Source organism: Antennarius striatus, chromosome 3, assembly GCF_040054535.1.
Source record: "Antennarius striatus isolate MH-2024 chromosome 3, ASM4005453v1, whole genome shotgun sequence".
In the NCBI taxonomy this organism is placed as follows: domain Eukaryota; kingdom Metazoa; phylum Chordata; class Actinopteri; order Lophiiformes; family Antennariidae; genus Antennarius; species Antennarius striatus.
Window position 1 is genome coordinate 24,341,324 of NC_090778.1, and position 13,738 is coordinate 24,355,061.

The following is a 13,738-nucleotide window of genomic DNA, read 5'->3' on the forward strand; positions in this document are numbered from 1 at the left end:
ATCATCTACTTCAACTGTGACAAACGACCTGTGAAGCAGGTTTGTATAAATAACAATAATCTTCCTTTAGATCTCTTTGAAATAATCTAAAGTATGCGATCTTTGGGGATCACTGCAAAGGCGTTGTATAGATATAGGAAGAGATTAACCATCCATTAAGTACAATTAGGTCACTGCTACTGCTGATTCTTGCGTTATTACGCGTTGTGCGCGTTGCTTTGTGCATTAGAAGAAAAAAAAACATGTGACCCAGAACAATGAGGGGTCCATACCTTCCGACGGTTCCGGAATTGACCCACATGCCACTCTGCTGACGGTTCAGCCGGTGCCTCTCACCGGACAAAAGGAGCGCAGAGAACGAGATGGTCGCAGCGGTGCCGTCGTTTGTCAAAGAGCGCAGCTATTTGCGGACGTCGTCAAAGGACTTGTGCCCTGTCACATCCTGCTCGTCTTGCTTCCCCGCGCCTGCCTCCTTTGTCACACGTTTTGCAGTCGTCAATAACAAGTAGCGGCTCTCGGCTGCAGCTCTGACGCTGGTGTGATTTTAAACGGAGGCTTGTTAGAATTAAACCTGAACATAACTGGAGTAAATGTTTCCCCCGTTCAGAGCCGCCCCTTCTCTGTTGTTGTTTCCCCAGCTGATTTCACGAGGCACGCCTCCACGACTCCGCGTCACGAACGCATCAAGTCTCACGTCTCCGCTGGTGATGCGTTCAATATCTGTCGGAATAAAACATAATCATGGGGATTTGGACTCAGTTTTAAGAGCCATTATAATGTGACGGTAGACAATTGGCAAAACAATAAATTAAATTTAATATTCAATTAGAATTTTATTATTTATTATTACAAAGATAATTTCACCGTTTGCGGGTTTTTACAAAAAATATATTTTTATTGTGCTGTGAGATGACTCAAATCGACAATAGCAAAAATTAAAAAAAATTTCAATGTAAATGTCGAGCAGGAAAAGCAAATGCATACCCAAAACAAGTGGATTGTGACACCAGTTTTCACATGTCGGAGCTGAGAAAGGGCCCTGAAGTAATCAGTACCGATAAGAACACGCGAGCCAATCCCATGCGGTAGATAGGAAAGTAGCCCCGCCCCCGTAAGGCGCTCCTTCCGTCCTGTTAACTCTTAACAGCCCGCAGAGCACGCTGACTTTGTTTTGTGAATTAAGCACACACTCAGTTTGCTGCTTGAACACTGTTATTATGACGTTTAGCTGGCATTATTACTAAAACACGACAGACTTGAAAAAAATATGGCAAGGATTAATTGAATTTTTATACCAAACTGATAACATTTTTGTAATTTAAGATGAATTTATCATACATTACTTTCTCGAGCAATCATCCCACTATTAAAACATCCAAATAAATCACAACACTATAGTTATTAATCATCGGTAATGGAGAGAATTGTCTTCTATGGATACTCTGGGAGTTCAGCATAGCAACTAGCAACCACATAGCAACTGTTGCTACCAAAGTCATGCAGGAGTCAGTGCACACACACAAAAAAGGCAGATCATGGATTGCTATGGAAAATACCCAACCTTTTACCCTCATATTTTTTTCAAGATCTCAATGTCTAGGAATTCAGTGCAAGAATGTTAAGCTGCACCACGGAAGAAAAATGCTGCCATGTTGCCAAGAGGAAAAAATACTTCCCTAGTGAGCCAGCAAATCTATTTTTGATTGAAACTCCAATTGCTTTGTACATTGGAGGTTTTCGTACATAAGAATTTCTTCAGACTTTTCTTTACCCCATGAGTGTATATACTTTACATTATATCCATGCCTGCAGCTGGAGATAAAATGCCAATCTGTGTTATAATACATTTGATCTTACAATTTGTTGGGGACATTTTTCAGCGTTTGGCCATGTGAGGACCAGACAGTCTGATCTGTTAACTTTCTTTCGTGACTGTAGAAGATTAGAGACAGACATCTACTGGTAGAATCCGGTACTGACCTCTGAGATGAAGGTTTAAAAAAATAGAGTAAAGTAAAAAAAAAAAAAATCTGAGACATTATGTCATTGCTGTCATCCAACGCACTGCAGAGAGAACTCACACCTTGGTGGCAGATGCTTGTTTGAATCAGCATACATTCAGAGAGCAGAGGAGTTCATAGAGTTGTACTATAATAAATCAGCATTTTGTGCAAAAACACCAAGGTGTGTGCCTGGTTTCATGTACATTCTTGCCCGAGATACACAACAACACTCATGGAACTACACAGCACTAGCACCACAAGTACTGAACAGGAGTTCAGCGTGCAATGAATAGAGATGTCTAACTCAGTGTTGTCTTGAAGCCCTGAGAAAACACTGCCCCCTGACCCGACTGGCATGGCCAAAATGAAACGGCATGAAAGACAGGTTGGAATGCTGCTAGAAAAAGCAAGGGTTCAACTGAGACACTGGCACTGAGAGGGCTTAGAAATGTGGAGAGGCTGTCCCTTTTTTGGACTTGTGAGAGAACTCAAACAATTATGGGCTGTGATGTCAGGTCTTTTCCCGCTAAAGTAGTACAAAAAGATGTGTGTGGCTTCATTTATGAACTTTATCGCTCTTTTATTAACTGTGTGGGAAGTCTACTCCCATTGCTTTAACACTTTGGAGAGATTAAAGTGTCTTAGAATAAGTTGAGGTCACTATTTGGTATACACACACACAGCAGAGAGTATGTAGTTATTTTGAAAAGAGATGAGGATCATACCAGGAGAAGGATGATGAGGATGGAGAAAAGGACAAAGAGGAGGGTCATGGATGTGGTGAGGGAGGACCTGCAGGTGCTTGGTCTGCCAGAGCAGGATGATGAGGACAGGGTGGGTGGAATGGAGATGGATGATCTGCTTTGACGACCCCTGATGGGGAAAATACGTAAGAGGAAGAAGAGGCGCTTGTGGAACAATTACTCATGTTTCAGTAAATGTCTCTTCTTGTTTACATTGTGTGTCTCATTAACCTCAGGTTAGATGATTCGTTAATTTAATATCAAGCAATGGAACTTTGGAATGAAACACTTCCCCTCATCTGTTCTTCCACCCCCACCCACGCCCCTGGCCCCCTCGACCCCATTCTCATTCAATCTGAATATCCAACAAGCCAGCACACCCTCTGCCCCAGAAATGTACTGGAACTGTTTTAAAGCTGTCAAAACACCCAGCTTCTCACACTCCCTACGTCCACAGAGACTTCGCTTCGAAGAACACACACCATCCCAAGCGCGCGCACGCATGCACGCACACACACACACACACATGCACACACACATGCCACACACATTTACTGAAAAACAGTCAACATGCATCCTCGTACATTGACACAAGTAGGTCATAGCGGCGGTGGGTCTTCCAAACAATCCTCTAGCAACAAGAAACTGATAACAGTATCAAAGATTAAATTCTACCTTTGGTCCTAACACAGACAGACACACACACACATGAACACACATTAAATACCACATGTAAATGTGCAGCTCTACAGCATGAGATCATTGACCTGTTTCTTTGGGTGGACCATGTTGGCACCGAAATTTGTTTATTCAGAGGGACAAGGGGGGGAAATGCAGCAACAAGGAAATTTAAATTTGTTCTTCTGGGAAGAAAAACCTGAGGTCAAAGGTCAAGGGTGAGAATGGACTCGAGAGTGAAATGAGCTTGTGGGAAACCTGCATCTCTAAACGATCAGCTGTAGAATCTGACAAATACACAAAAACACAAATAACCACTCAGCCAACCCCCCTCTCCCTCTCTCTCTCACACACACACACACACACACACACACACACACACACACACACACACACGGACTTTGACATGGAAAAGGGGCCGAGATGAGTTGCCATAGCCGGCGCCCTGGCATGAAACAAGAGTGGGTTTTGTAACAGTCAGCCTATTTGGCGATGGACAAGGGGTGAGCTGGCCGAGTTTAAGTGAAAAACATTCAACACTAGATAACGCCTGGGAGAAAGTACAGAAAAAGAGACGGGCAGGGTGCAAAAGAGCCTGGGGTGTTGTTTACTTGCTAAGTTATAGATAGATTGTCTTATCTAGAATCGGTCGAAACTCCACTTGTGTGAGACCAGGTGCTGTTACCTCATTATTTCTTTATAAAGACACATCACTAAATTGTGTACACCAAAAAATTATTAAAAACTCATGACCGGGGAGATATGCATTCTATAAATTGTGTGTTTTAGGTATAATTCAGCTTCCCACATGCCGCGCAGCATTGTTATCTGTTGAGAGTTTGTGAAACGTCACGATTCAGAGTCAGGTAGCATTTTGCTCTATGTGCTATTAAACCCTCAACTTCTCAAGAAGAATAGCAGTTAAAACCAGGGCTTTGAACCAGAATTTTTTTGCCAATCGGTTTTTTCCGAACAGAAACGGTATTATAACATTTCCAGTTTTACATTCAACCCATGAACTGACATTGCTGAGCAAGTTAGAACAAAACAATATAGTTCCCGAACTGATTAATAACGTTCCTTGTAAATACTAATAGGTAGGTAGCTTTTAAAATGGCTGTACTGACATATCTACATACGGTAGATATGTCAGTGCAGTAAACTGGACAACAGCACTGATCCAGTTATGGAGCAGAGGACGGAGAATCCGAGGGAGACAGAAGTTGCAGCAGATTATGATGCAACAAAGTTTCAAAATTTCATGGTATCAAAGTTTCAAAGTATCAAAGTTTCAAAGAATCAAAGTTTCAGAGCAGAGTCTGGGGAACTCTGGCCCAATGAGTTAATGTCTAAATCAAACATTTTGTTAAGACTGACAGACTGCGGTGTTTACCTGATATGAATATACAGTAATCGAGGTTGGGAGATTGCCTTTTTCTTGACTACTTCTCTCCGCTCTCATCACACATTGAGTAAATGACAGGAAGAAACATATGGAGGTCAGATACTTTTTTCAAGAACGAAAAAAAACAAACGGTATTAACCGGTTACAATTATTTTCTGTTCCAATTCTGTTCCGGAACATTAAAAAGTATAAAGTTTTCGGTTTTGTTTTCATCCTGGCAAAATACCAAAAGTTTCTGGTTTTCGATTTTATTCCATGAACCAGTTCAAAGCCCTGGTTAAAACCCATTCTGTTATCTGGTGTTTTTGTCTCGTGATAATTGGACTCTCTCCCCACAAAGGAGTGTTGACTGGGTCTAATCCCGACATATGATCAGGTCAAGCTCACAGTGTGGACGAAGGGTCATGATGGTGAAAAATGTTTGCAATGTTAAGTGGCTTTCGCTGCTCGGATGGAGGTGGGGATAGTGAAAAACATGGGAAGGATGAGTGAAGGCAGAACAGCTGAGGGTGGGTGGGATAGGAGTGTGCCAGGAGGGTCCTTGTTTTTTACTGCCTGCTGTCCGCCTGAGAATAAACAGACTTCTGAATATAGTCATAGTCATAGTCAACTTTATTGTCAAATGTACCATATATGCACAACAAATAGCACAGATGAAATTACAGTCCTCTCAGACCCACAGGCAGTAAAAAAACACAAAAGAACCACTCTAGCTGGAGAGAGAGGAGCAGCTGCTTGTGCACCGCCATCCTATCCTATCCTATCCTATCCTATCCTATCCTATCCTATCCTATCCTATCCTATCCTATCCTATCCTATCCCAATAGGCAACAGAACCCAACGGAACCCTCAAAAGTAAGCATAAGCCACAGTGGTTGGGAAAAAGTACCTCATTGAGGAAGAAACTCCGGGCAGGACCCAGACTCTGGAAGGAGTTCATCCGTCTTGACCGGTTGGGTGGGAAAGGAAATATACTGGGGGATTGTTTCATTTTTATATCTGCAACGGTTGAGAAGATATTTGGTGGACTGACGGACAAACAGACGGACGAACAAACCGACACTGACATTTACAATACATCGCCGCTTTGAAGCAGGATGTAATTACACACATGTTCTATGCTGGATGGAGACACATGGGTCAGTAAAGGTGCCTCTTAAGCCGTGGCTGTCTAGTGCCAGGGCTAATCTTATTAAGACTCTCTTCAGCTGCGAACTCTTAAAGTGATAGTTCACACGGCTGGAAAATTAGCACATTTTCATTTTGCTAAGAGAGGGATGTTCAAGCGCACTCCGTTTTGAAGCTCCAGCAGTCAGAGTATCCCGTTGTAAGCTTAGGCCACAGTTTATTCCTCCTGCCATCCTGTCATTAACACCTCTTGTGCAATGTTCTGCTGTCACTCACTGAGGTGGCTTTATATCAGGTTGTCATTTCTATCCAATAGCACAGGAAAACTCCATTATTGTTAGCCTATTACACTTTTATCATGCTCCTTTTGAATACATTTCTCCACATATCTCTAGTTTATCCATATCTAACCCTAACCACCAGGGTCCCACCTCCATAGCAACATATACACATACTTTCAGTCTGGCCTGTCACACATCTCCATCATCAACGAGCCTTTTCAGGTTCAACGATTTGATTATTTCGTAAGGCTCTTTGGACTTAGCAGAGTCATCAGCCACCACCACCTCTTCCACCACTCCGTAGGGTTATACTGTACTTTCCTGCTTGTCAGGATTGATGCCCTTCAACCATAGTCTCCCTGAAAAGTTTATAATTCAAAGACTTTCTGGCTAACTATTACATAATAAATGGTTCTATTTACTAAATATTCTTATATCTCCTGCTTGGATATTTACATAAAACTGCATTATACAGTATGTAGACTATTCGATATTTGTGTTTCACATCATCATAGGCACTCCAAAAATATAAAGCAAACTTTGAGTGAGGATTTAAATGTCCACATAGGTTATACTAAGATTTACTGCAAATCACTGCAGCCAGTTGACTCATAATGGCACACATTATGTACTAACCCGTGCCCGCCAGGACCACTTAGGGGTTCGGTATATTCACAGGATGCACAGTTCTGAGAGCATTAAAGGAACTAAGATTAAGTATGTGCTTCGGTCAAGGGCCTGGCTACACTCAGGTTGTGGAATGAGACAGGAAATATACTGTAGACGTGGCTCGCTATCAGTGGGTAGAAAATACAGAGACTGGAAGTCTGGTGTGATCTTGTGGGCAGAAATCCCTGTGGAAAATATGAATGTTATCTGAGCGCTCATTTAGCAAACATCTGTAGTCAGCCGAGAGAGCATGGTGAGCAAACGCAGTACGCAGTGTGTCATAATAGCTGTAGGTTCAATGTCAGTTTGAGGTGAACTTAATCCACCAGATATATTCTGTTGTAACATATAATGTGTGTATTTGAGTATATCAAGGGCTACATATACAAGCACCTTAAATTAGACATTTTGCTCCTGAAATATTTCTCCTTGTGGAAAACTCAGGAAACCGAAACAGGACTTCAGCCACCTTCAAAGTCCAGTGAAGATGTGCCGAGCCAAACTTTAGGATTTAGGGTTGAAATAGCATGAGGGAGCGCAAATAGAACACTCAAGCTAAGAAAAGAAAAGGAAAATTTGCTCAATGAGGATAGAGTGTGGCTAGAAATATTTTCACATACAGCACCAAACTTATTGCTCTCTTTCAAAACATTAAAAAAAAATTGGAATGCCGAGGTGCAAAGGTCTGACCGATGGGACAGCAACCGTGAAGAGGACAGGAACAAAGGGAAAACACTGAAGTTGAGGAGAAACGATGCATTTGGCCTCGGCACAGGTCAGTGAGTAATGAAGAAAAAGCTTGATCAAACAGAAAGCCAAGCCAAGCCAAACACCTCTGGACTGCAGTCTGGCACAGAGCTCTGCCGAAATCACACTGCACACAGTCAGTTCGTCAACACAAGACACTGTGGAGCAGAGGTTCCCAACCTTGTATGGCTTGTGAGACATTAAGATGAAGCGCAGTCTATCTGGAACCCATCAACGCAGGTTTTATAACTTTCAACAGAGGAGGTCTGTTAGACTAGCGCATGTTTTAATTGATCAAGGCTTAAAGAAATATTGTGGAACACATTAAAATGACCCAAAAAAAAAGAAAGAAATCTGATTTGTTGTAATGGTGACTTTCATTCAGCCACCTGTTGCCAGGTGACAGCAGACAGCGAGGAAGGATGTTCAAGAATACGACTAAGCTTTCAGAAAACATCTGTGAAAATTCCCACTTTACTAGACAATCAGCTGACTCAACATATTACACATAATATTAGTGTCTAACTCTATAATAATGAGTGGCTAGTGAATCGTGAAACATTCAGTTCCATATGGGATCATCTTTCATCATAACTGGTCCATAAAATTTGTCAAAAACATCTTCACGCTGAATGCTACAAATTCCGGCATCAGTCTGCCTCTATTTAAAACATGCTGTTGATAACAGATACAGAAATAGAAAGGAGGAAACAGAAGGGAAGGAAAGAACAGCCAGAAGAAAAAAAAACACTGTTACTCAGGCGGACAAATAAACCATATTACACAAAGCTGAGGAATAACAGGAAGGCCCTGTTATTTCTCATGAATAGACTGCATGTTGTTTAGCCAATTGTGCAGCTATGTTGGTTGGAGTTCCTCATATTGTGTTGCATAAACAAAAACAAGCCTGTCATGAGGTGGAAACCATTGCTTCTCACAGACAGCAAAAACAGTAGTGCATTTATCCCGACAGCCGTTCACTTTTATTATCTGATGGGGCTGTTGAGGTGGTTTCGATAACCCTGAGCGGTCAAAACATTCTCTTGGGCGGCTGTTCAGCCGGCCTGAAAAGCCCAAAAATCAGCAAATGTAAAGACACGATTGTTATCAGGCAGCAACGGAATGCAACACCCTGAATACCGTTTTGAATCAGGAGGACAACATCCGTTTGCAGGAAAATCGTTAAACATGCACACACAAACAGACACTCTGTCCACCGTCGCAACAGTGGACATCCTAAAATAGTGCTATGGAAAAATCTATACCGGTGTCCGATTTGTTTCCGAGCTGCTGCATCGAGGCCCGGTGTGCACAACCACATGCCATTCACTTGCCGAGCTGCAGCACCGCCACGCTGGCTCTAATCATCTGAATAAGGCAAAGTGGCAGCGGGGTGGAAGCTCTTTTGGGCGGTGCATTACTGTTGATCCTGGCTAATCCTAACCACTTGTGAACGGAGATGATTCAAACCAGAGAAAAGTTCTGATGATACACACTCAGGTCACGTTTGGGGTTTTTAACCCCTTTGTTTGCCACGCAGTCTGCCCCTACTGGATTACCAATCGTTGCATCGAGGGGCGGGTAAAAGATGATTTAATGGAGCATCATTAAACTCATGATGGAGCATAACAACACACAGGAAGTTGGCATTTCTGCGTAACTCGGCCTCTGTTGCATCAATACTGAGAAGGACATGACACTTAATAGCAACAATATGGATGATATTGATTAAATATTTATGGTAAAATAAGAGGGATGCATTCCAGTGGGAGACAAAGAAGGCGATTATTTCTCTCCAGGCCGAAGGTTGTCTGTCCTCAGATGACCACAAGCAATTTACAAAATGATTTATGACCTAGATGGATAGAATTACGACTTTGAAAATCAGAATAAATGTCAAATCGCTGCCGTTGAATGGATTAACATTTACAGGGGTTGTTGGAGTCGTCATTAGGGTTCTGATTTGTTGGAAACAAAATGCACACCAAAGAGAGAAACAACAATATGTTAGGTTTTAAGTTTTATTGGGTTTCCCTTTAATATAAATGTAAGGGGAAAGTAGAAAAAGTAGTAAAAAGACAACCACTGATCAGTTGATACCAGACTATAGTGAACCAAGCCAAAGGCAGGTGTGTCAGGCTAGACTGACAAATAAGAAACATGGGGTGTCAAGCTGGTTGCATCAGCCACCCGAAACAGCAAAAATCATACAAGTTTTGACGCAATTACATCAGCAACATCGCAAACAATGCAAGGAAATATTAAAAATAACTGGTTGCGGAGAGGAAACGCCTTAAAAGAATACCTGTGGCTTTGTTAACTTGGCCAACAACCGAAACCAGTCTGACCCTGATCAGCTGGGACGGCACCCTTGGGTGTTTCTCTCACAACAGTGTTGTTTAAAGCCTCCAGCTCTAACTCGAGATGACACAAGATCACACACACACACACACACACACACACACACACACATGCCAAGGGTGATCATGTGTTTTGTGTGTTTAAAAGAAGACGCCCAAGAAATTACAACTGCAAAGGAACTAAACAGAACCCGGTCATATGGGGTCACATGATCCCACACAGACGTGGGAGGCAGTTAGTGTAGTTAGTCCTGTGGGAGATTCAAGTGCAACCACACCCGTCCAACCAGACAGGCACCGCAAACCACACAAGCTACTATCTTTAAACAAAGATAAATTCCTCGCAGCAAACAGAGATAGCTAGTAAACCTCATCCCAGTCGTATGATTTTGGATCACCTCTTAGGTCGGAAATATCGGCTCCCCGCTGCAAATGGGAGGAACAGATGCTAAAGAAAGAGATACCCAGGGATCGGATGGCAAAATATGCACATGAAAATCACATGCTGATACACACACGAACACGCTGCAGCTCTTTTCTGTCTCTGTTAACAGCAGTTGTTAATGATTACATTTTCTGGTGTAAACCCTTAGTGGCCAGTCAGATTTGTTCATCTGCCAGCCGTTTTTTTTATCAGATGGTCACTGGCCATGTACCTCAGGCTCTGCTGGTAGTGTCATTGTGCAGCACATGCACATGTGACCCAGTAGGCTCCTAATTGATATAAGCAACCACTTTGGTGAAGTTTTAGAGGCGGATTTACAAAGAAATATTGTGTTAATTATAATTCAAAAGCCCTAGTTATATCAAAAAAATGAGTGAATTAAACCTTTAACTCAGAATTCACTCTTTAGTCGTATTATGTAACACGCCCCCTTTATCAGTGAAGTCATCCTGTATCTCTGTTTGCAACCCCCTCCCCATGAGAACCCTGGTCTCAGATTAGCTTGAGTCTAAACGGATACACCCTCTCTGAAAATGCAAGCTCCTTATCTCTTCTCACCCCCTTGCTCCAGCCCTGCCTTGTCTTTTCCTCACCAGGGATGCAACACCCTCTTATCCAAGACTCCCAAATATGCAAACACACACACATGCACACACACACACACACACATTCTCTCACACACGGGTGATGTGGCCTCGGAAAGGTGTGTCCTACTTCTTACATTCATGAAATCATGTTGCAGCAAATAAACACACACTGTATTCAGATTATGAGACATCATGTAGCGGTCCTTTGGAATTGCTTTTACACCCGTGTTCCCATTATTGTTAAGTGGACCGGATAATTATGGCATTTGTTTGCTCACTGTAATTTAGACAGCTGCAGACAGTCACGCTCATCACAATCATTCATAACCACATATACAGTACAAAGAAGGAGGGAGGGCTGGAAAAACAATGAAGATTTGCCCACTAGAAGTAAAGATAGATGTGAAATCCAAAGGAGAGCGGAGTTAAAAGTACCAAAGGAGCATTTCTGCACCCCTGAGCAGATTGTCTGGGGAGAAAACAGAAAAAGAACAGTTAAATATTTCTGTTTCGATTTAAAGCAACCCTTTTTTTGTCTTGAAACTTTTAAGCGGAACCGAGCGAAAGGTGTGAGGTGAAAAGGGGCTTCAGGAAACGTGTTTCGCCCTCTCATTCATCATGTGAACAGGCGATTGCAACCCAGCGCCTGATATTTTCTTTAACTTCCTCTTTGACTTTCTCACTCCTCCAGTCTGCTCCGCTATAATTTCCCCTTCATGTCCCTCTTCCTCAGGATCTGCATTCCTTTTTCCTCAAAGCTCTCTACACAGTTCATTTTTCATTTCTCTTCTTCTCTTCTCTTCTCTTCTCTTCTCTTCTCTTCTCTTCTCTTCTCTTCTCTTCTCTTCTCTTCTCGTCTCCTCGTCTTTCCTCCTCTGTTATGTGCTCTTGCACACATTCTTTGCTTGTTTAAAAAACAACCAAAGTGGCAGCCAATAAGAGACAAGCAGAAGGGAACAGTCGCCATCACCAGCACAGTCAATTGTTTATCTCTCTCTCTCAAACTCACACACACACACACACACACACACACACCCTTCAGCGCTGGATCTTCCCCTGCTCAAAACCGTACTTGCATGACTAACATCATGTGGTGTTGTCAGGAGAAGAACATACTTTTGTGTTTTGACGGTGCTTCTAGTGCTTGTTTTTGTGTGTGTGTGTGTGTGTGTGTGTGTGTGTGTGTGTGTGTGTGTGTGTGTGTGTGTGTGTGTGTGTGTGTGTGTGTGTGTGTATGTGTGTGTGTGTGTAATATTGTTGAACTCACACAAAGACGCTGCTTCTTATATTACTCCAAGCTGTGTGGACTTGTCCACCCAGCAACCAGGAATGCAGGCTGCTGCATAGACATACAAGCGCTAACACACACACACACACACACACACACACACACACACACACACACACACACAAACACACACACACACTTTTACTACCTAAACTCCCAATTGAGCTTATTCCTCCAAGCAGGAGGAGATGGAGGGACGGACTTCATCCCAAAGGAAGAATAGTTCAAATTCCACAGCTGACAGAAAAACTGAGTGGGACAGAGGAGAGGAGCTGATGTCAACTCTATCAGACCATCCCCCACACCCACCATCTGTTCTCCACTCGGCACAGGAAAAGAGAAGGGAACGGAACAAAAAAAATAAAAGGGGGAATATTTAACTCCTGGAGGGCATTGTGGCTGGAGCTGATTGCCGGCTGGTGGTTCAGGTCCGCTCTTTGGCCTCGGCGTACAGCAGTGGGCCCATCACAGCCATTGTTAGGCCGTGATTACTCAGATATGCCTTCAAACCTGACTCTCGCTCTCACAGCAGGTGGTATAGATATCTGATTCTGTGTGAAAAGCAAGCCCTGCAAAAGAAAACTTTTACTATGCACTGACTGGTTTACAGACTGGTTGTCACAAAAGAGAGCAGTGATTTGAAACAGATCTGCGTAGGGAAAAGTCAAGTACAGTCATCTAAGATGGTTATCTTCTAGATATCCCCACACGAAGCTATAGAAGGAGGGATGTAAAGAACTTTATCATAGGTTTTGATGCTGCAGGGTCTTGACAAGTTTGACTGGTTTCATTTGAAAAGTTGAGCATGTGTTTCTTCTAAAAGTTGAATGCTTTAAATCGCAGGACGGGAGCATAAACAGCTTTTCTTGTGTGTCGTGCAAATTTGTTGGAGCTCCCTGGAAAAAGACGCACAGCCACTGTGATTTACTGAACTTTCGTTTTGCGCCAGAAATTTTAGGAAAGTCAAGTTTATCCAAGTTTTTTTTTTTTGTTTTTTGTTTTTTTTTCAGAGATTGAAACCATCAGGAAGCCTTGGATGAAGGGTGGAGGAGACATTAAAGATATTAAACTTTTAGACCTAATCTCGACTGAGTGAAAGAATGAAACTGTTCAGTTACGCAAACGCGATGTGCGCGTCCACATTGAGGTCCCCGTAGAACAAAAAAAAAACAAAAACACATTGCGTAGAGAACGTTTTAGAGTTTGCATCACAAGTTCAACCCGAGTGAAATAATCCTGGTGGCTCCTACCTTTGAACGATAATCGCCTCAGGAATCACTTCACTCTTCTTTCTCCTCGACGTCCACTTTCCAGCTCGCACCCCTCCGCCGCTCTTTTCTCCTCAGTTTATTCTGGTCAGCGCGTTCGCCTCTCCCCATTAAACTGCAAGGCACAAACACACTG

General features: G+C 42.7%; 1 protein-coding gene across 3 annotated transcripts in view; it reads right to left on the minus strand.

Annotated features, from left to right (window-relative positions):
• rhobtb4 (Rho related BTB domain containing 4) overlaps positions 1-13,738 on the minus strand; it is a 38,211-nt gene that overhangs the window by 23,456 nt on the left and 1,017 nt on the right. The window contains exons 2-3 of one of the 3 annotated variants that reach the window (XM_068309960.1): positions 13,585-13,717; positions 2,729-2,876 (exon numbers count right to left, since the gene is read on the minus strand). Coding sequence is in view for 1 of the 3 variants with exons in the window: in XM_068309958.1 (XP_068166059.1) it covers positions 273-301 (29 nt within the window). In the remaining 2 variants the exon portion in view is untranslated. Of the gene's footprint in view, positions 1-272; positions 639-2,728; positions 2,877-13,584; positions 13,718-13,738 lie in introns of those variants that run through there. The other 2 variants (XM_068309959.1, XM_068309958.1) reach the window with 2 other exon arrangements.